The sequence below is a fragment of the Oryzias latipes genome, chromosome 21, assembly GCF_053564925.1.
Source record: "Oryzias latipes strain Hd-rR chromosome 21, Olatipes_Hd-rR_3.1".
NCBI classification, from domain to species: domain Eukaryota; kingdom Metazoa; phylum Chordata; class Actinopteri; order Beloniformes; family Adrianichthyidae; genus Oryzias; species Oryzias latipes.
The window spans coordinates 14,503,553-14,527,457 of NC_136257.1; the positions used below are offsets into that span (position 1 = coordinate 14,503,553).

A 23,905-nucleotide genomic window follows, 5' to 3' on the forward strand; every position below is an offset into this window, starting at 1 on the left:
TGTCTTTGTGAATTCATTTTAATCACTTATAACACAATGCATAAGATGAATTATTCGGAACTACTTTAAACTTTTTTTTTTAACTTGTTGGTAAAGTATTAGGCTACCCAGGACAACAAAAACAGAGGGGGAACCCAGAAAACAGCCACAGTTTCTGCAGTCATTTACGATTTAAAAAAAGAAAAAAAAAAGAAAGATTTGTTTCATTGAAAGCTCAGTCATGTTGGTAAAATATTCTTTTGCATAAAAAACACTTTGAAATTTCGAAGTAATAACAGAAGGATGAAAAATATTCTGCAATTTTTGGTAAAGTTTCATTTGTTTGTAGTAGAGGAACGTTTTATGTTCATGTCTAAGCAAAAATGTCCTTACAGTCGCATTAATGACATCAAGAATGATTGCAAACACAAACCACAAAAAAGAGGCAGTGCAGAAAAAAAAAACTAACACTTCCTCCCCATCAACTTTTTGGCTTTGCGTCCACGCAGTCAGCATGGTGCTCAAAGTGTATTTACAAACAAATATCAACACACAAAAAAAATACACTACATGTTTGTGCAAAGAAAAAGGATGGCAAAAATTGGATTACAACAGTTTGATACGTAAGGAGATGAACTACATTCAGCTACAATAGCCTGCGATAGTGCAATATCTACACAAACACACTTTAATCCACTCACTTGGACACACACACCTTCACATACACACACATACAATCACACACACACACCTTCATGCACACAATCAGGTCTTAGGGGCGACTCCGGCGTACAGCTGATCGGGATTTTCCCTGCAGGTTCTGATCCCATCTCTGAAAGACATGGTGACAGTTTCTGTTAACACACACAAGAAACAGCACCACCAGCTGGTGACAAATATATAGTTCTGGTCCAGGGGCGGAGCTACATTTTATGTTGGGAGGTGGGCTGAAGACTTTGAAAAGGGTGGCAAATTAGAACAGCAGTGGACAGCCATTTCAAATAAAAGGATCAAATTTAGGGAGCTCAGGATTTGAATTAAAAATATTGATGTTATTTTTGCATTGCCTAAAGAAGCTTGTATTGATGATTTCTTGTTTGTCAATAATGACACAAATATTGGCTCATAAATCGGGGAACATTTATGCTCCACCTCTGTCCCAATGGCATTAAAGTATCGGTACTGAGAAGCTCCATTGTCTGCCTAACTAAAGAGGCTTTGAGAACGCCATAACTTCAAAAACAAAAGAAAACCGTCCTTTTTTTTACAGAGACACTGTGCTTTTATTTCAGTGTTTATGCATGAGGATTATTCCATACACACCTTTACCTTCCTGCCCATTTTATCCTTCCACTTTTGAGCTATGGAGCTTTCAATCAGAAGCAACCTGCAACCAACAAAAACAAACCACAAATACATTTCTAACTCAAAACACATTTAGACCCATGGCAGAAAAAAGATAAAATTGTTGTTTTTAGTGGTACATTTTTACTATACAGCGGGGCAAATGGAGAGTTTATTTGTACAATGGTGCAGAAAATAAGTATCTATTACAAGAGTTGTCTAAGGATACCAGGGTCATAATTGTACACCTGGACAAGACCAGAATGAACCAATCTACAATTACCAGGCAGCTTGATAAAAAGAAATCAACTATTAGAAAATAGTTTCTAGAACTATCAAATAGTTGCTTCTACGTGGCTCCTTCATATCAAGAGGAGCCAGTTGAGGTGGCTGGGGCATTTTGGTCCTGATGCCTCTTGGACACCTTCCTGGGGAGGTGTTCCGGGCATGTAGACCCAGGACATGCTAGTGAGACTCCTCACGGTCCCCTCCAGAGGAGTGGGAGGAAGTGGCCGGGGAGAGAGAAGTCCTGGATGAAGAAGATGAATACATTGACAATCTCTCTCCACCTGGAGATAAACGCAAGATCTTACCTAGTGGGGTACAAATGATCTTAAGAAAGGTGAATAAACAGCCCATACAGGGGAACTGGTCAATGACTTGGGACCAGAGCTGGGATCCCAGAAAAAAAAGGTTACTGTAGTAACATGAAGTGTTACTATTCTGCAGTGTTGTTATCCTGCAGTGCTCCAAAGGCCCACCTGCTTATGCCTGCACATGCTCAGACCCATTTACAGTTCTTCAGAGACCATCTGGATGATCCAGAGGAGGATTGGGAGAATGCCTTGTGAAACTAAAATAAAACTGGTATAAACACTGCTCGCCGTGTTAAGGAGACAAAATGCTGAATTACGTCCCAAGAACACAACACTTACTGTGAAGCATGGGGGGTGGTAAAAATCATAGTTTTTGCCCGTGTCTTCTGCAAGGGGGGCAGGATGACTGATCTGTATGGTGAGATTTTGGACAAAAACCTCCTTCCATAAGTGTTGAGGATGAAACGGGCCATTCAAGCTAAATAAATCTGTGAAAGGAGTTGAAAGTCTGAAAATACTTATTTTCTGTTCCATTATACAAATAAATTCTTTAAAAAAAAATCAACCAGTTAGATTTCTTGGATTTTTTTCTACAGCTCCAATGTCCATACCTTCTGAAGATTTTGTGAAATTAAACCTATCTGGCCGTGGTTCCATCTGTAAAGTGCTAAGTCATATTTAATACAGACATAAATAATAAAATATGTTGAACCAGTGCTGTAATGTAGAAGAATGCAAAATGCCCCCCACCTGGACCTCTCCTCATCCTCATAACCCATAATGACGTATTCCTCTCCAAGTACCAGAGGAGGACACAAGCAGGAGGATGAATAGTAGAGAGTCTGCGCCTCCTTGGGAATGTTAACCAGGGAAGATTTAAGCACCTCCTTCACCTCAACCACCGCTGTGGGCTCCAGGCCTCGATTTCTCACCTCCCTGACCCTCGCGCGGATCACTGGAGGTCCACACATGCAGATAAAAAACATTAGACTGTTATAAAATCAGTCAATTTAACTCATAACATCTGACACAGGAAATTCAGAAGGAAAAAGCAACAGAAGTTGGTTAGACTCATTTTAAGAGAGAAGCTGGTTTTACTGGCTTCAAGAAAGTGAGGACGACAGCAGAAGACCAACATCTTATCAGATACGATCACAGAACATATAACCAAGCAGGCCCCTAAAGTGAAACTAGTGGTGATAGTGAGAGGGCACCGTCTTCTTCATGTAAGCATATTCTTGTGAATGTAAAACTTCAGAGCCTGAGTTAGGCCTTAGTCACATGCACCTGTATGGGGTTTGACCTGTGCAGGTGTTATGATTTTTTTGGGCTGTTAGGGTCAGTGGAGGGTCATCTTAAACATCTTAAAAGGAGTGCTGGTGTGTCTTGCAGTTCCCTTGTGGCTCATGGAGCCACCTTAAGAAACTTCAGGAAAACGGTATGTACCATTGTCGAGTGTGTGGTAAATGTACTGTGAAGTATTTGTAAGGATGATACTGTGCCCTCGCGCCGCACTCCAGTGCTTGGTGAGGTGCGTGTGCAAATGCTGCATGCATGGGGTGTGCAGGTGATAGTGCTTATAAGACGTCCGTAGTATACCACACAAACTACAAACTAATGACCTAAATTCCTAATTTCTAACAGTCAGTCTGCAGCACAAAGCATGCAATGAGCACGCAAAGGAGCGTGCACTTGAACAGCAGTAAAGGGCCCCTTGTGCAGTGAGTAGGATTGGGGTGGGCGTAAAAATCTAAACAAAATCTGTATGACATGCCTGGGTTTCACCCCTACTTACCCTTACATGTTGCTAAAGCTTTCACTATGACGTGTCACTCGCAGCATGCCCGTAGGAAAAATGTGTATGAACATTTTCGCTCTATGGGTTCACCGAGTGGTCTACAATTTTAAAATTTCGTGCAGGTCACCAATGCTCCCCATACTGGTTTGTACATTTTTCTTCCACAGACAGCCCGGATCCATCCGTAAAGGTAGTTGTGACTAAGCCAAAAGCTGTAATGATGCAGCTTTTTCTTGGAAAAACTGAAAGCTTACCGTAGTTGTAGTTGTTCCTCAGGTACGTTTTCAGACTCATTTTGACCGTCTTACATTTGCAGCCTAAAACAAAACAAACAATCCAAAAAACAGAAATGTTTATTCAATGAAACAGATCTGTTTCTGAGTATATTCCTTTGTTCAGTATGAAAGGGATTGTCACATTGAAAGTCTACATATGTTTAGGTCAGTTAAAAAGCTGATAAGGACCTAATGAGTATTAAAGCCAAATAAACGACAAATAGTTTGATGTTTGTGCTTCGTTAAATGGGTAATCCCTTTTCCCAGTGCATGTTCCACCATGGAGAAAGAGTAGTCTGATGTGGGAGAGGGGGAGGGCACAGCCGGGCAGAACTGATAAGTGGAAGGATGAACCACAGTTAAACTCACCTGCATTTGGTCCTCTGCAGTGGAAACTGTTGGAGTCCATTGGAGAGTCTGGACTGGATTCTGTGGAGGGAGAAAAAAACCCAGAATAATTTGTAACGCTGGTTTGCTGGTTACAGATATTTCAATTATCTTGAAGAGAATAGTGATTAGTTCCCTTTACTTCTTCATGACCAAAACTGCATTGCTTAATAGTTGGTTTATCTCTGTGTGACAAAGCCCTGGATTTGTCTCAAACGGCACCACACAAAAACTGGAAGTTTAGAAACAGCAGGTGTTTTGGTCAGTTGTTGGCTTTTCTTTTTATTTCTTTAAAAGGTCTCGTGCAGCATTATGCATAAAATATTTTTGCAATTCAGTTTGATTAATGCTGTCATCTGTTAAATAAATATGTGTTTGTAAAAGTCCATATCACTAAATTCCACCTTCTACCAAATAGAGATGAACTCTGCTGCTACAATCAGAAAAACTCCTGTGGTCTTCTTTGACATTCAACCAAACTCTGTGACGCCATTTTTCCAAAGTAAGAAACATTCCCTGGTGCTCTAATAATCAGTCCTACCTGCCCATATATCCATCATGACATATCTATCATACATAATGATAGATACAGTCATCCAAATGTCCTAATTTATCAGATAATCCCACCTACTGTGTATAAACGAATAAACAGTCATGTTATGTTGGGTCACAAACACAGCAGGGTAGGAAAGATTCACGGGGGGGATAGGACAGATTCGGGGTGGGGGGTGGGGTCCACAGTTTCACGAGTTATAGTATGTTGTCCACCCGGTGGTGTCGGGTGCAGGTGGAGAGTGAAAGAAATGTGTGCAGCTGTTAGTACAGAGCTGTATGGAGAAGTGGCATCAGTGTTAAAATGAAATCATCCAGAAGATCTGCAGCAGATCCGTTCCTGTCCGCGCAATGAATGTTTCAAAATCTGTGGGGTCTTTTGAACTGGACACCATGAGCGGAATATGGATCTATGCTGGAACTGAACCGCTCAGCCAAGGTTGAATTCAAATTCCGTGCAGCACTTACGGTGTTCGGTTCAAAAGACCTTACTGATTTTGAAGTGTTCACTGCGCAGACCGAGAGATACAGATCTGTCACTGAGTTATGGCGCAGTGTGAAAACAATGACTCTCAGAAGCTAAGTAGTGAGCTAGCCTCAAAGTTCAGAGCTAAGTTAACAAGTGTAGCATTGCATTAGTTGCATATAGCATATGATTTAATATAACCTAAAGATACAAATACGGCAAAAAAAATACTATAGTAACCACTAGATAGAAGAGATGGCACAAATTTATGGGCCGTCCGCCAAAACAGAAAATTATGACGTAATTTTAGATTGTGCTTGCGCTTTGAGTGCTTGTAGGAATATTTAATTGGTAGGAAGGATCTATAGAACACTGGCAAAAAATATCTGCTAATGGGATAAAATGAGCAGAAGAGTCCAGTTGGGCCCAAATCTATTCTTAACTTTAATTTATTTCTGCTAAGTGTTGCATGTCAAAATGCTAAAAAAAATAAAGAAAACAATTCCTGGAAACTGCTGTCAGCCAAGGAAAGATGAAGGAGAAAAGGACTAAGTCTCACCTGGATTACATCTGGTCAGGTCAGTGTTGTAGGGATCTGCAGAGACACAGACAAGGACAGCTGTCACACATGGAAGGACAACAAGTCTGCTCTTTTATTGACAGAGTTCAAAAAGAATGGGACATGTAATGTGTGAAACAAAAGACAGTAACGATGTATCTATAAAAAGCTAAGTTCATGCAGAGAGTTGATTGTACGGGTAACAGGTATATGGGGTTGCATGTGTAAAAACTATCCCTACATGGAGCTAAAACGAGATAAAAAACATCAAAACATGTTAAGTCCAATTCAGCCCAATTTCAGTTCAAATTCAGACCAAACTGTTGTATTTCAGCATTAGTGGGAAAAAAAGTGAAGATGAGGAATCAAATAATTGTAAAAAGTTGGTTTTCAGAACAATTTCTTCCCTGAGCGTGCAGAATCGCCCTTTACATCGAAAACTTTAATAATAATGATGGGTTGGATTTTTCTGCACTTTTCCAGATGCTTGAGGTGCTTACAAAGTGTCCATTATTACTTCATACTTGGTGATGGTAAGCTACTAAAGTAGCCACAGCTGCACTGGGGCAGACAGACAGAGGTGTGGCTGCCAGTACACGCATCACCGGGACATTCACACGCATTCACACACCAGTGAAGCCACACTGGAGGCAGGGCGGGTGAAGTGTCTCGCCCAATGACATTACGACAGTTCACTGGGGGGAAATCGAACCACAGATCGATCGATTATTGGCCGACCTGCTCAACCACCTGAGCCACTGCCAATGTGTCTAAAGAACTTGGTAGATTTTATTTCTAAGTAGAAATATTTAAAGGTTTTGAAAAAGCAAAGTAAATGTAGTGCCAGAAAAAAGGTTTATTGATGCGAAATTATTGGCCAACTTACTGAGTAAAGTTTAACCCGCAATTACCTTGAAGATGTAACTTCAAAAAATAGTTTAGACACTATAGATGTGAAAAAACAAACTCAAAACTGAAATTTGGGGTTTTCTTATTTTAAGATCCATACTTGTCCTGCAGAAACTAGAAGTTCTCAGAAAATAAGAATTTTAGCTGAAGTACATTTTATTTTATGACACTTGCTGAAGTCACGGGAATTAAAGTTGTTGTGTTTTTTGCATTTAAGAGTATTTTACTTTTTTTGGCAGTGTAATCAGAGGGCAATTGTCACAACCAGAGTCATTATAAGCCATCTGACTTGACTGGTTGGCATCAAACAAAGTTCAGCGAGCAGAGTGAGAAAAGAGGTCTAGAGCACCACAACATGACACCAAAAGGCTATACCAACACAGTATAATTAAAAGTCTGGCTCAGATTTTCAAGAAAAATGAATATACATCTTTAAAATATGGTAGTTTGTTCTTCATAGTGAGAGGAGAATATGTCTTTTATTCTATGGAAGCGATTCTGTAGCATAAATAAAAAGCAAAGTCAAAACCAGAAATGCTTTTTCATTTTCAAAATGAAGCTGCATTTTTTGACTCAAAAATAAAATGAAAAAGCAATCCACCAAAATGCTTTTTCTTTTCCTTCCTCAACACAGCTTATTCTGTCACTTAATTAAAATGATAATGAAAATGGTATTTGACATTTCATTTTCAAGACGTTCTCTGGTAAATGTGTAGCATAATTCATTTAGAAATGTTTAATTTGACGTTTAAAATAGATTAATAGAAATGCTTTTTAATTTTCAAAATGAAGCTGCATTTTTTGACTCAAAATTTAAAAGAAAAAGCAATATACCAAAGTGCTTTATCATTTTATACTTCAACACAGCTTTTTCTGTCACTTAATTAAAATGACAAAGAAAATGGTATTTGACATTTCATTTTAAAAAAGGTCCACGGTAAATGTGTAGCAAAATTCATTTAGAAATTTCTAATTTGACAATTAAAATGGATTAACAGAAATGCTTTTTAATTTTCAAAATGTAACTGCATCAAATGAATCAAAATTCAAATGAAAAAGCAATATTTCAAAATGCTTTTTCATTTTATACTTAAAACCGCTTATTCTGTGTCATTATTAAAACGAAAATGCAAAGAGGGGACATCCACCCTGGGAAACTTGTAGCAATATTCATTTCTTAAAAGCATTAGCAGAGGGGAGGCGGGGCGATGACGTCACTGCTTTCTCCGTGTGTACTATCTTCATAATGTGCTTTTATTACTGTCATGATTATTATTAAGGGCCTGCTCTGCTCGATCATATGTTTTTAAATCCGTGCGGTCAGACGACGCTGAAGAAGTTGGGTTACGATTCACAGCTTCTGATTCGCGAGGGAGATAAAGGAACATTCTGCTGCATTTCTCGCATTAAGATCCAGGTATCCAGGTTTGAGCAGTCCAGGTCCAGCGGTTTGTGAACAGGACCCGGTTTTAGGTGATCTCAATGCGAACACAGACACACCAGGTCTCTCAGCGACAGCGGCCGTACACACGGAGAAAGCAGTGACGTCATCGCCCCGCCTCCCCTCTGCTAATGCTTTTAAGAAATGAATATTGCTACAAGTTTCCCAGGGTGGATGTTAAAATGCAAATGCAATCCCCTCTTTGCATTTTCGTTTTAATAATGACACAGAATAAGCGGTTTTAAGTATAAAATGAAAAAGCATTTTGAAATATTGCTTTTTCATTTGAATTTTGATTCATTTGATGCAGTTACATTTTGAAAATTAAAAAGCATTTCTGTTAATCCATTTTAATTGTCAAATTAGAAATTTCTAAATGAATTTTGCTACACATTTACCGTGGACCTTTTTTAAAATGAAATGTCAAATACCATTTTCTTTGTCATTTTAATTAAGTGACAGAAAAAGCTGTGTTGAAGTATAAAATGATAAAGCACTTTGGTATATTGCTTTTTCTTTTAAATTTTGAGTCAAAAAATGCAGCTTCATTTTGAAAATTAAAAAGCATTTCTATTAATCTATTTTAAACGTCAAATTAAACATTTCTAAATGAATTATGCTACACATTTACCAGAAAACGTCTTGAAAATGAAATGTCAAATACCATTTTCATTATCATTTTAATTAAGTGACAGAATAAGCTGTGTTGAGGAAGGAAAAGAAAAAGCATTTTGGTGGATTGCTTTTTCATTTTATTTTTGAGTCAAAAAATGCAGTTTCATTTTGAAAATGAAAAAGCATTTCTGGTTTTGACTTTGCTTTTTATTAATGCTACAGAATTGCTTCCATATTATTCTCTTATTTCAGCAAAATGTAGGAAACCTGGTGCATCAATTCTTTTGATGACATGTTTATTTTCAGAACTGTGACTTTCTGTGTCGTGGATCACTTTTTAAAAGATGGCTTGGGATAGATTGATGAAAAGAAATGACAGTAGATCACACGTGTTTGGAGAAAAAATGAAAGCTAGAACTAAAAACAAAGATAAAAATGCAGACAACAGAGAAACCATCCATCCCATTTCAGGGACATTAAAAAAAGTATTTTAAAGGGGTTCAGGTTTGCTGGGATGAGGAAACCTTTACACTGCTATATGTGTGCTTTGTGATATCAGTTTTAACTAGGATATTTCTCAGGTTTTGTAGAAGACTGTAAAATATACAAATCTGCATTGTTGTATTTAGTTTAGCTTCTTTTATTTTGCTTTTATTTGCGCAGATCGCTTTACGTTTTGTTTTTTGTTCCATGTAAGTTCATTTTGTATGAATAAGTAAAATGTCAATAAAATATGAGAAATAAAAAGGGGCACTTTAAAATCAAAAAAGGAAATTTGAATATTTTTGCCATCTTCAGAAAATTTCAAGATGTCCTACTTTACTCAGAGGGAGCTAAAATAAAACATGCTTCAGACGAGTGCCACTGAACAGTTTCGTTCAGATTCACAGGTTTTTCCACTGTTGCGGATTTGGTGAATTAACCTTCATATGAGAACTGGACTAAGTGACTCCTCCCCCTGTGCCATTCCAAACAGGAAGCACTCGTTGACTTCTACAGAGAAATGAACCAATGTTTTCAGTCATTTTACTGGTCAGAATAACCCTTCTTGCTCTGATACCTTTAAATTAACATGTTCTTGATCATCCCCATTTTTTTCACATTTTTTCTGTAGAGCAAGTTATTCAAGTTTGAAACTGACCAATCAGGTTTAATCTCATGTTGAACATTCAAAAACATTTGACAGATTTCGTGTAGCCCACTTTCAAGTGGTAGGGGTGTGGACTTCCAACAAGCTCGCTCCTGATTGGCAAAAGTAGTTGCCATAGAAACATTGAAGTAAACCATTTTTAGTGGGTGACGTCACACTCAGTCCAGTCCTCATTTACAGCTAAGAGATGGGTGCCTTTTGTGAAAAAATACATTAAAAGCTATTTTGGATTTTCTTTCAAAAAACAAAAACAAAAAACCTTTTGAACAACATTAAGGTCAAAGTCTCTCAAGAAACAGAATCAACTTCAGTCCATTTTGACCGGAAACTCAGCATATCAGAAAAGATAGAAGAAAAAAAAACACTAAAGGAAAAACTCCCAAACTATTGGAATTGAGCCCAGACAGCTCAGGGATGCGTGGGTGTGCCAATAGGAAGGTCAACGAGGGTTTAGATGAAGAGTTTTTTTTTTGTTTTTTTCAGGACCTTGTCCTGTTTGGAGAAGCAAAGGACAGTGAAGGTTTTATTGGGTGTAAAACGAGTGGGCCGCTTGCATCAAGGCGCTCTTTGAGAAAGTCAGTGGGAGTGAAATCAGAAGGGAAATGACTCACGCTATCTGTTCGTGAGGGAACGGCAACAGTGTAAGGGAGCAGGAACTGCCGAACACACAGACAGGGCTCAACTTGGCAGGGTAGACGGAGCACAGAGGATCATGTGGGAACGGCCTGGAAACATATTTTAATGTTCCTTTCAAAGATTTTTGTGTGGTTATAAGTTAATGTTTTATTCAACACTTGCTTCAGCAGTTCTTAATTCTGTAAAGGCATCTGAGATACACATACCTAAGTTTTTTTGGCATGACAGCTCTCATGGCTTTAGCATGCTTTCACTGGGGATCCTCAACCACCAGAACTGACTTGAAAAAATAACAAATTTTTCTGGCTGACACTGGAATCAAACCTTCATCCAGTCAGGCTGGGAGCCAAAACTCTCCTTCTCAGAGCATGCTCAGGGTTCCTGAGTTTGCCCTTCAAAGAACAGATGATGAAAGATGAAAGGTTTTTTGGATGTTTTTAAATCAGCACGTCAGGGAAAAAGTGTGACTGGTAGCAATTTAAAAGGTCATTGACACAGTTTGTTTCAAATTATTTAAGCATTTTCTGTTTATGAACCAATTTCTTATTCTGTGAATGCATGCCATAGCAGTTGGATTTTATTTAATCATGCTGATATCATCCTGGCCTAACTTTTAATATGGAACTTGTTCCAAACGTGTTGCATTTTCTCCAAAGTCCACCAGAGACAGGTTTCAAAAAGGGTTCACGACCTTCTGATTAGTATAGTGATTTTACATCTAAAACAAATTCATTTACAGTTTTGCATCGAATATATTTTACTGTTTTAACCGAATTTTGTTTCCATCAAACTTTGGGTAGCAGGGGCTAATCTAATTGGAACTTAAACCTTTGCATTGTATTCTTTGTATTCTTTACTTTGTCCCTCCTGATGGTCTTTTTTTAGCACATTGTTGGGCAGAGTAAATTCTGGTCAGTAAATTTGAGCGACTGGATTGCTCAGTTGGTTATTCCCAGGTTCATGGGAAACCAGGGTTTCATTCCCAGGGGGCGTGATGAGCTTCATCCTTCGGGTCCTTGGGCAAGACCCTTCAAGTTACTGCCTAACTATTTAGCCACAAAGGGACCCAAATCTGGGCCCCTCCTGTGCTGATAAAATACAGGGTTGTGTCAGGAAGGGCATCTGGAACCCTCTGTGTGAATCAGTTAAAGCTGAATTTGCTGTTGCAACCCCTAAAAGGATATGCTGAAAGGTGAATATCATTTTTTTTTTATTTGAGAGCACAGTTTAACAATATCATGTTTAGATATTATTGTGAGGGCTGCACAATGGTGCAGTGGTTAGTGACATGTAGTAAGCCTACCCCCATTCCCCTCACCTGAAGAGCTCTCTGTTTACACACTCTCCTGCTAGTTTACAGCCCCTCACAACCCCAACCTAACATTGCTTATACAACAAAAATGGCAATTTTTGTTTTTTTTTGCCGTATTTGGCAATTTACAGTTTTGAGCCAGATGCCAGCTCACACAGATTTCCAGTTTGAGTTATTCACTTTGCTCTCATTTGCAGCTGCTTGCTTTAAATTCCTCGAAAAATGATAATGTAATAGGTCAGCTGGGTCTGCCAAAAGTCAAACTAAAATCAAGCAGAAAGATCTAATTTCAGAGAACAAAGAGAGAGAGCGTTGGGATGGACAAACTGTGTAAGTAAGAGTCCAATTCAGGAGAAACACCAACAGAGCACATCTGAACACAATACTTGAGCCCACTATTGTCAAAGTGTGGTCTTAATTAGAGACAAGGACCTCATCTTATAAACGTGCCTTTTCCATTTTAGTGTTTTGCATGATTTAACACCTTCTTTCTGTATAAAACCATATAAATGTAATCAAATACCAACTTTGCAGTAGCCATATAGAGCGCTTTAAACGACTTCCCTGATAATGATGTTTCTGTGCTCCTCGTGGTCCTTAGGAATAAACGAAATAAGCAGAAAGTTGATGAGCTGAAGAAGCTGGCATTACTGAGCAATAAAAAAAGAAAAATTAAGTTACTATTCTGAAACTACGATAAACTCAAGCCATGTTTAGGTCTGGATATGCTTCAGCTTTGTCCAAGAGTTTATAGAATCTAAGAGGGTATTCAGACTGGACACATTTGGTTTTCTCAAAGTGAACCAGAATTCGTTTCCCTTGATAATACAGAACAAATTTTCAGTCTGAATACACCCAAGTGGATCCTGGTCCGGGACCAGAAACCGCTCTTTGACTCATCTTTGGAGATGGTCTCGGTTCATTTCCAATAGGACTGAGCTTCAGTTCGCTCTGAGATTCCTCAGTCTGAACACAATCCATGCTGGAAGCGAAACAAATGGTCCAAAACGTCCACTGTGGCCAGTAGTCACATGATCTAAACACAGTCAGAATGCAGCAACAGATGAGCTGCGGACAAATGTAAAGCAATGATTGTCATTTTATCAAAGAAGAATAAAGGGTCCAACTCCTTATTTGTTAGAACATTTATTTGAATACAGCTGAAAACGCTTCTTACATGCTTTTCTGTCTCTCATTATGCTGGATGTGCCTGGCGCTGCTGTGACATCATCCTAAAATCTACCTTGTAGTTTCCTTAACAGAATCACAACCACAAGACCCAGCAACTCATTGAAATGTGGTTGAATGAATGCAGGCTTGTTAAAACAGCTTTTAAGATGATGCACATTGCTTCTTACTGTTTTTCTAACAATCTATATGTCATAAACACTTATCAGCGTACCTTCATACCCGACGTCTCCTCATCACTGTAGTTTCTAGCATTCTCTGAGTTAAAGTACAAACGGGACATCTCCTTGCCAGTAACCGCCTTGCAGCATGGCTCGCCGTACCAAAGTAATAAGTAAAAAGTGTTGTTCCCGACATTCAAAACTGATAATCCAAAAATAACGTTTTTAATAAGTTTACTATCCTGAAAATGATTTTACTATATTGATCAGCACGTTTGTCTTTAGCTTGTTGTTTTGCCCCGCCCTCGTAATTCCTGGCCAATGACTGAAGACATCTTTAGTCACGTGGTTTTGTTTTCAAGCTTTGGTCCATAACAGAATGGTCCGCTTAATGCCAGTCTGAATACAGACCAAACACAAGCTTCAAGACTCAAAGCATTTTTCAAGTCTGAATAAACCGTTAGTGTTTTGTTTTTGTTCGTTCACAACTGAGATTTCTATGTTTGCTCAACTCGTTTTAACAATGTAAATCAACAGCAACAAACCAAATCCGCTTCTGGCTTAAAATCCTTTTAGCTTTTAACAAACAGCCGATAGTTTACTAAACCTTCTCAGCTCTAAACCATCTGACAGCTGACAATATGATGAATGAATGGAATGAATGGATAGGAGCTCCAGTCTCACACTCAGATCCTGTTTGTGCTCTTTTCCTGAAAGAGGATTTGGAGATTTCTTTTATGTTAATGTGTTAAACTACATTTAAAATTACATTATGGCAAAACACGTGCAAAGCTGCAGAGCAACATAAAATGGATTTCCTGCTACTGAAATATAACATTTTAGTGTCTTTATCTCGCTTACTCTCATTACCGGCGATCATAAAGGGACCTCCAAGATGCTTTCTTCTTCATATTTATCAGGTTTTCTACAAAACTCATGCAGAGTCTTTTCAGCCTTAAATATTACTAGAGTTTTCAGTTTATTTAAGTAAGCGTGCATACTGTCACTTCACTCTTTTATGGAACCATAAGGACAGTTTGTGTTGCCCTTTAAAAGACTAGTGCAGGGCTCTGCAACACTTAAAGAGCCATTCGGGTCAATTTCCTGCAGACAACAACCCAGTAGGAGCCACAAAGTCTTTTTTCACTATTTAGAAGCACAATACACTACTTTGTATTTATGTTATTTTTATTGCCTAATAAATATGATACATATAAATCAAATGATGTTTTTTTTAAGAGATGGAGAAAAATAGCTTTTTTTCAAAATATTAAATAGTTTTTAACTTTTGACAAAGGTTCACATACTTTGTTTTAAAAATGTGTCACAGAGGTAATACAATGTCAGCAGAGATTGGAATTATAAATAATTTACTGTTTGTGGTGCATCTCAGCCAGAGATTTGTAAAACTAAAATGAAATCAAAGCTAATTAAACGACCTTTATTGTATTTTTCAAAAGAAAAGTGCACTTAAAATCCTTGAATTTGTTCAAAAATAGAAAATCTGGTGTGCCTTATCAGACCAGACTGTGTTTACTGACCTCCGATTGATTTTCTGTGGTACATGACAGCCAAATTGTTTTTCTTCGACTTATGATACGTACTGTCATTTACCTGTTTGTGAGTTAGTTGAATACAGTTTGAATTAAAAAAAAAAAAGAAAAAGAATACAGTTTGATTAAGTTCACTTTAATTCTTTTTTATTTACTTTACTACTTATTAACTTTTTACTTTACAGGTAATTTTTGGGCAAAAGCTAAAAGTTTTCCATATTTAAAAATTCTAACCTTTTGCTTTTAGTTTAACCAGAGGAAAATAATTATTTTAGAAAATAATATTAAAAACATGCTTTATAGGTTAATTGGTTACTCCACATTGTCGCTAACCTGTGTGAATGTGAGCGTGTATGGGTATGTGACTTGTGGCCCTGCAACAGACTGGCGATCTGTCCAGGGTGTACACTGCCTTCGCTGAAAAGAGGGTCCGGCAGCCCCGTGACCCCGAAAGGGACAAAACGGATTTAGAAAATGAATGAATGGATAGCTGGTTACGTGCAGGACTGGCACCTGCAATGAGTTTTTATCCATGGGTCTTGGGCAAGACCCTTCGTGCTACTGCCTACTGCCTATGTAGCAGCAGGATTGTGTCTGAAAGGGCATCCGGCGTAAAAATCTCTAACCAGGTGGTTTGGCAGAGATTTCCATTTAACCAGAGAGCCAGAATGTAAGAGAAGAAGAGCCACATGAAGAAACACACAACCTTTGAAAATTTTCAAATGATAATCTTAAATCATTTAAATAATTGTCAAGGTCTGAGAGATAATGTTGAAACAAAATCAAGTTCACCATCTAAGTAAATGAAAGATAGTCTTAATTGTGTCAGAAGCCTGATTTTGTAAATAGGAGTATCTGTCAAGGATGCTGCTCTGGAGTGTGTAAATATTAGATCTGTAAGGATATATTCTATGCACAAAACAGTTCTGGTAAAAGCATCACAGGATTATTTCCTAAAGAAACTTCTAAACACTCCAGTAGCTTTTGCTACTGTATCTCCCCGGCTTTGCTTATTCTTTAGTGCGTGTGTTGGTAAGTAAAACGAGGCAGTGACTCTAATCAGGAATTCTGCAAACCATTAAGCAAGTTTAAAATCCATCTCCTCCACTAGCTCTGACAAGATAAAGACAACTTTGAATTTGTTCAACACTTAAACTTAGAGCAAACAGTGAACGTAAAACAGGAAATAAGACTCTTTTGAAAATCTGCTACATGATGACAACAACTACAGGAACGGGACGACTACCTGGTCCTTCCGCTTTGACGATGGCTTCAGGTGAGATACAGACGCCACGGTCGTACAGCGGCAGCTCGCTGCAGTCCAGGCTGTCGGGCCAGCTGTGGTTGTAGCGCTTCATCACCGGCTCACAGCCGTACTTGGCCCGTTCACACACCGCCTTGCATGGCTTGATGGGCTCGTGCTGGAAATCAATGGTGCAGATGGGGGCGTACATGGCACACAGGAAGAAGAGTAGATCAGGACTGCAGCCGGTTCCTGGACAGGCGACATAACACAGACACGCTTCAGATTTTTCTGTGTAAAAACTGATAACATTCAGCAACACTTGATCATTCCAGCAGCTCAAGGAAACCCACTGAGCTCTAAAAAATAAACCCCTGAAAACTGCAGGATATTTTCAGCTATATCTATTAAAAATGGTCAATTTGTCTCAGACTTTCTCTTGGTTATGTTAAAAAAAAACTTATAAAATAACCCAAATGACAGTGAAAAAGGACCAACCAAACATTTAAAAAAATATCTTATTACACAGAGGATACGCTGGGTGCGCCACAAGCTTCCTGCTCCGCTCTATTCTGATGCATCCACTTTTAGACAAATAGATCCATGGACGTATTTGTTTTCCTCATCTGAGCTGGTATCTGGATCCAAACTGCACGGCTGAATAGCTCTAATATCGATCACCATTTTTGTTGTAAGCTAGCGGGAGAGAGTGTAAACAGGTGGATGATGGGGATGGGGGTAGGCTTTCTCCCTGCCAAAAGTCCCACCCACAACTCAAAGGTGAATTTCTAATCAACTCCAGTCTCTCTGCAGAAACCCGTTCCTAAAAAACAACACGGGTTTTTTGGTTTTGGCTAAGAATTAAAAGACAACTGGAAATGCTTTTACCATAGATCAAATGATTATTAGAGTGGCTCTTTAAATTAAAAAAACTTTAAATTTTTAAAAACTTTTTCTGCTATGGAACCATCTTGGATGATTGAGCCGTCATCGATTTCATGATTTGATTGTGTTCATGGTACATCGCTTGTCCTGGGAGAGGATCCCTCCTTCATGTGGACATCCCTGAAGTTTTTCATTATTTTCCCGCTTGGAATCCATTTTTAAAGGAGTTTTTCCTTACCAAGAAGGAGGGTCTAACAGCAGGGATGCCCAGTTTAGCCTGTTTAGTTTAGCAATTACCTATTGAATTTTATGACCTCCTTTTTTTTCCTATTGAATTGTATGACTTAAGTTCATGTTCTTATACAATTACTAATTTGAAGTGGTCATTGAGACTACTATTGTTGTAATATTGGACTATATACTGTAAATAAAACTGAATTGAATCTCAGCTCTCTCCTTTTATGTCCATGGATTTGGTGTTATTGACACAACATGTTTAAAAGAGCAGTTTTCAACTTTAAATCAGCTCATATCCCAGCTGGTGCTCTGTGGGTTTTCTGACAGCTATCATTGTTGCAAAAGCCTTTGTCTGAAAGAAGTTGCCAAAGAAAATCTTGTCTACGAAAAACAATAAAGGTCAGGAAAACACATCACAGCATACCCATGCTATTAAATGAATTACCATGTAGTCACAGTATTTTCCACTGAATTGAAGTGGGTTGTGAAGTGCACTCAGAGCGTAAAACCTGTACTTTAGGAGGTGGAATGCAAGGAGACCATTTTCCAGCAGCATTAAACTCTCACATCTGTTCAACAAAGTAAAGGATGCTTGTTCAGTCTCAGCTCAGTTCATCTGAACTTGAGTTGTTATTTTTTTCTCAGCAGGACTCACTCCTCTTACATCAGTGAGGGAACGCCGTGTTCAGGAACCTCTGGCTGACCACACATTAGATGTGCATCTGAATGGATAATGTAGATGCCATACGACCGTCTCTTTCACAGTGGATGACACGAGACAGAGGTCAACGGTGGTCAGAAGAAGCAACCAATGTTCTTATAGTTGAGGAGGCTTTGAGGTTTGGCTGTACTGCTTCTCAGTGAAATATTGAACTTGTGAACTGAAACCTGGTTTTGGCCTGCAGGTCTTTCATTAAGACATTTTTCTGGTCAAAGTCTGCAGCTTTCTCACTTTGTCCCTCAGCTGAGCTTTGAGTCCTACCAATCCTTCAACGTCTGGATCAGGAATCGTCATTGAACTTTAAAAGACAAACGTGGCACGCTTACTCATGGTTTTACAGTTCAGAATTAATGTTAAATTCATGGGAACTAAAATATGGCAGAGGAACAGTCTGTTGTTTGAAGATTTTGGTTGCTTGAGAAGGTACTTTATGAAGGTAAAAAACTTAAAAGAAAGAAGTCTAAATGACAAAGTAAAGTGAAGCCGATTTCAATTAGCTGGTTAAAAAGCCTCATCTGGCTGTGAGCTGGATCCCTTTCTCCAACGTCTGTCTAAACTCCAGTAGATGTCGCAGGTGTCGCCCAAAGGTCAAAAGCCCAGCATGATCAATGTTAGGAAGTACTGCAATGGATGAAATTACACCCGTACTTACATATTTTGACATATTACACAAATGTTTTACCTTGCTTGAAGACCCAAAGCGTCAGTGTCTTGCCCAAGGACACATCGAGAGACAGCAGTGGTGCAGAGGCAGAGTGGTCAACCTCTGATCTGCAAATCCCAGGTTTGGTTCCTGCTTTGCCTTGTGTTGAAATGTCCTTGGGCAAGACACTGAACCCCAAATTGTCCTGATGATTATAGGTTGGCAGCAGCGGAGCCACCATAAGTGTGTAAGTGTGTGTGTTTGTGGATGAATGGAACTGTGACTAAAGCATTTTGAGTCTAAAAGCAAGGTAGAAAAAAGCTATTCAAGTACATGGGGCAAGGCAGGAACCGGACCTGCATTCCTCCGGTCAGAGGCTGACCGCGCTACCTCTGCACCATATCTGTGTTGTAAAGCAAAAAAATAAAATAAAATGTATTGCAGGAATTACAGTATTATGTGCTTTGAATACATGTCTGTAAAAATACAAACATTACATGTCAATTTTTCAACAAAATAAAAAAGTACAATTTGAGCCACATTGGTCTGTGTTCTCTGCAGGGTCAGAAAAAAAAAGCTTTAACCTAATAGTGGATTTTGCCCCTTAGGGTAATGGTCAATAATTATACATTAGTCTGTAGTTTTGTTGAAATGATAAGAGTATTCCATTTGTCTGGAAACTCCCTGATGGAGCCTCCCTGAGGCTCAGACAGGAAATCCAGACCAGAGCCAGTGTTCAAGGCAAATGGGAGAATGTGTCCACCAACTCCACGCATCCACCTTGGCTGGTTCAAGACCAACAATACAAACCTGAGGAATAAAACCAAACATTTGCTTATCTAAGAGGAAGGAGTTGGTAAATACCAAGTAGCTACAGAAATGATAAAAAACCCTGGAGAGTTCAGATAGTGACGCAGCAGTGTGTGTACCGAACGTGCAAATCAACACCCTAAATACTTCAGATTGTGAAATCAGTGCATTCCAGTCCTGTGGGGAGAGGGGGGTTCATTAATGCAGTCTCACTCCATGTATGTTTGAGTGCCATCCATGAATTTTATTTATTTTTCTTTACATTTTCCTTCTGTCCTGGAGAAGAAGAGGAACGGTTGTAAACTACTGACGATACCAACGGCTGAAACCAATTCCTTTATTTTGGCTCAAGAAAGTCTTTCAGTCACTTCACTTCTCCAGACCATTTCTCCTGCCGAGGAGCACCCTTATGCCTTTCTAGATGGAAATGAACACACACTTATCCACATCAGAGTCTGGGTTCTTAGAAATCCCAGAGAATACCAAAAATGTCATAATAGTGAATGTGGAGTAGAGAAAATGTGAAAATGTCTTCAAAGACCCACTCCAATAAAAATAGTCTTTTTTGTGTCTTTAACACTTTCTTGTACCATTTTTCTCATACTTGAGGACTTTGATAAAATAATTTATGATTAAAACTGTGTTTCTGAGTATTTCTTAATTGAATCACGTTGGATCAGAAAACCGGATGCTTGAAAAAGCTAAGACTAATTACAGTTACTGAAATGGCCGTTCCTCTGCCCCCTTGTGCACAACCTGGCCTGCTCGCCCTTAGGTCTGCTTGGCTCAAAACTGTACGACTGGATTGATTCGATATTGCTTGTCATTATTTTTTCGGCACTAATGCTACTTTGGGACTATAAGCCTGCGCGTGAGGACGCAAACAAAGCTCCCAACCACAAACCAGAATTGCATTTTCTAATGAGCTACTGCGACTGGGTATAAAATATATCTTGAAAAAAATAAGAGAGTATTTTTGACTTTGACTAAAAACTGCACAATCATAATCAAAGGGACTACTGGAAACGATTTTAAAAAGAAAAACATGGTTGGAGTGGGACTTTCAAACAAAGAACAGTAAAAGGACTATTGGGAGTGGCAAATTTTTGTTTTCATTTGTTGTTCTTTTCTTTCTGGATTCAACTTGCCACTTCTGCCCGCTGCAAATGCGAATAAGAACTTGAGGGTGCATAAAAAATAAGTCTTATAGGGATAGTCAGTGATTTTTTATGTATTTATTAATCTAGTCTAATAATTCTATTTCATTTATTTTATTAGCATGTTGAAAGATAAGTATCTGTAGAATGAGCAGACATCAAACAGACAATAAAATCTATCCCTCTGTAAAACATATATATAAAAATGCATGGTTTGTGTCCAGCTCAAACATGATGATTAGGAATTCATTTTTGAATTAGAAAAAGAAAAAAATGATATATATATATATATACACGCACACACGCTATTGTTGTTCAATATTGCAGGAGTGGATGATGAATACATTTTTATAACCAGTTTTAATGTAATGGATGGGTTAAATAGTCTTCTGACAATTTGCTTTTAAACAAGTTCATTCGTCATCAGGAATCATGGGTAAACTGAGGCTTATATCTAGTTTCATTTGACTTTTTTTAAACATTTTCTTTCAGCTTAAATGAAGGTTAAATCTATCTGAGTCACACAGTCAGTCACATTAAGTCAAACCCTGAGCTACTGACCACCTTTCAACCCAGACAGGAACAATGTCATAAAATATTTGCAAACAATGTTGGTCCTAGTAGGCATTTATTTACTGATGTTCCATCAATATAAAAATGAAATATGCATAGCCATGAGATTTGTTTGTGAAGGAGGTCTTTTCCTATAGTGAGGACATAATATCTATTTTTGTTATTTAAAACGATCACTTAGTTTTCATTTGAATTTTTGTAACTTCTGCAACAACCTTGACTAAAGACAACCCCCCACAAAGTCTGTGCATTACTATCTGTGGGGCGAGGATGTGGAATATAGTGGTAAAAATGTAACACAATAAAAAAACAACACACACACACATACAAACTGAACTTTTTGGAAACAATTAAATGGAAAATGAGATGCCTAATGGGACAATGTACGGACTTGTGAAGTTGTTTGAATTTAAATCTTCTGTGTTTAATGTGTAAAAATGCATCCATACAAATCCTTTCAGAGCTGAGGTTGCTTTATTAGATTTTTACCACGTAGAAGTTCTATTGTGCATTTAACTAAAATGCTGTGGGTATGTTTGTGTTAAACAATCAGCAGCTTGGTGTCACTGTACAGTATGGTGGTAAAAAGGGTTATAAAGGAAAGAAGATCTAGTTTGGTGTTTAGCTAAATGTTATCAAATGACAAAAAGCACAGTATTGAAAATCTTTGTCAGAGGATTTCTCTCATGAGAATGTATTGATTAATTGACTAAACCATCAACTGAACGGGTGAGTCATCAATAAAACTTTATCCAAATTACTTACTAAAAAGTTTATAACAATTAGTGTTTATTTTATTGGGTATCTTCTGAAGTTAGAAGGTGAAAGCCTCCTCCTCCGCAGCGTCTTTCCGCGCGCAGGAACTGGCTCCATTGGAGGAGTTCATTCTCTAGCGCGCGCGGGACTCACCCAGCAGCCCCTCGAACTGCTCGATGGCCAGCACGGCGTTGTCTTGGGTGCTGTGGTGGAGGTGGTTCGGCATCTTGGTCATGTTCCACGGCATGGACCTGCACAGGGGGATCCGCACCGGCTCGCAGGACGCCGCCAGCACCGAGGCGGGCAGCCACAGCGCGCACGACGCGGCCAGGAGAGACACGCAGAGCGCAGGGGGGAGCATGACTTCACGCAGGGTGGGTGCGCGGCGAGGACACGGCTGTCCGGGGACGGCTCAGTCATTCACGGAAAGTTAGATCCCGTTCAGGACAAGATTCCTGCTGATTGGTGCTTTTCTGCAGCTGCCGTCCCGTCCAAGAGAGCTGGAGGGTGGAGCTGCTTTCTTATGCACACATCCACCTCCTCTTCTTCCTCGATCCCTCCTTCTTTTCTACTACCCTCCACCCCCGCTTCTTTCCTCACCTCCTTTTCCCCCTCTTATCATCCTTCGTGTTAAGACAGATTCCTTTTAGATGAAAAGTCAACAGAGCGAAAGCCACTTAAGCTCTTAGACATTTGTCTTGTTATTTCATGGAATAGGTGCTGGATTTACTCACAACACATGGGAACGTCAACAAGCACCACTCCACCCATTCTGCTGCAGTTTATCCAAGAGACTTTATTTTGAGAGTTAACTTTGTGGTTGCCAGCCCCCAAAGGCTCATCACAGAGGTTTAAAGACCAACTCCAGATAAGGTTTTTAACATTGTGGCAGTTTTCTGAAAGAGGATATGCATAAAGAAAATTCATTCATCTTCTTCTGCCGTTTTATCCCTTTTGGGGTCACGGGGTTGCTGAAGGCAAAGGCAGGGGACACCCTGGACAGGTCGCCACTCTGTTGTAGGGCCACAATCACACACCCATTCACAGTCACACCTAAGGACAATTTAGAGTAACCAATTAACCTATGAAACATGTTTTTGGACGGTGGTAGGAAGCCGGAGACCCCGGAGAGAACCCATGCATGCACGGGAGAACATGCAAACTCCACACAGAAAGGTCCCCCATTGATGTTCTGGTTCAGGTCCCCCAGCCAGGACTTGAACCAGGGGCCTTCTTGCTGTGAGGCAAGAGCGCCAACCACTGCACCACCATGTAGCCTAAAAAATTAATCCTAACATTGAATTTCTGAGTTTTTTAAAATTATTTTATTTTTATTTTTTGTATTCAAATTGTTGTGAATTAGGAGCAGACAAAAAAATACAGTTTGAAAGAACATCGTATTTGTGATATAGAAAATACGGTTGGCAGGCCTTAAGCTCCCTGCTCCACTCCATTCTGATGCATCCACTTGCAGGCACATAGATTCATGGACGTCTTTGTTTTCTTCCTCTGAGCTGGTATCTGGTTCAAAACTGTACATATGGATGGCTCCAGTATTACCTGCCATCTTTGTTGCACTGCTGATGTCAGTTTGGAGGTATGAGAGGCTGTAAGCTAGGGGCTATAAACCTGGGTGTTTAAAGGCATCTCAACGAGCTCTCAAATATCAACATTTTTCCAACTTATTCTAATTTTTTGCCTTGACTGTTCGATGTTTTTTGTTCTGCAAACTTAGTTCTGTTTGAAAACACAGAACTATTATTCAAGACCTTTCCTAAATATCCACCACCCTGTGCGATTTCATTCCAATGACCCCCCAGTGTGTGGGGAAGGAGTCTGACTGGGGTGAATTTTTACAGTTAAGCCTTCATCACCAAAGTAACGCAAGAAAAACCCTGTTTCTTTGGCTCTGCTGAAACTGCCAGGGTATTCTTCTAATTCTGCCTCTAAATTGCCTCT

At 39.1% G+C, this 23,905-nt stretch overlaps 1 protein-coding gene across 1 annotated transcript; it reads right to left on the minus strand.

Moving 5' to 3' along the window:
• On the minus strand, positions 1–22,489 carry frzb (frizzled related protein). The gene is made up of 8 exons (XM_011489500.4): positions 22,100–22,489; positions 16,168–16,416; positions 5,957–5,992; positions 4,362–4,421; positions 3,972–4,034; positions 2,670–2,874; positions 1,303–1,366; positions 1–811 (listed from the first exon to the last, which is right to left on the minus strand). Exons 1-8 carry the CDS (start codon positions 22,305–22,307, stop codon positions 752–754), a joined length of 945 nt encoding a protein of 314 aa, XP_011487802.1. The 5' UTR covers positions 22,308–22,489; the 3' UTR covers positions 1–751.
• Positions 22,490–23,905: the final 1,416 nt, after the last annotated feature.

Excerpts from the sequence above, each read along its gene's own strand:
- frzb (XM_011489500.4), bottom strand. The coding sequence starts at position 22,307 with ATGCTCCCCCCTGCGCTCTGCGTGTCTCTCCTGGCCGCGTCGTGCGCG. Across the intron at positions 5,993-16,167 it reads CGTCAAAGCGGAAGGACCAG|ATCCCTACAACACTGACCTG; the intron begins GTAGTCGTCCCG and ends GTGTCTCTGCAG. Across the intron at positions 1,367-2,669 it reads GAGGATGAGGAGAGGTCCAG|GTTGCTTCTGATTGAAAGCT; the intron begins GTGGGGGGCATT and ends TGTTGGTTGCAG.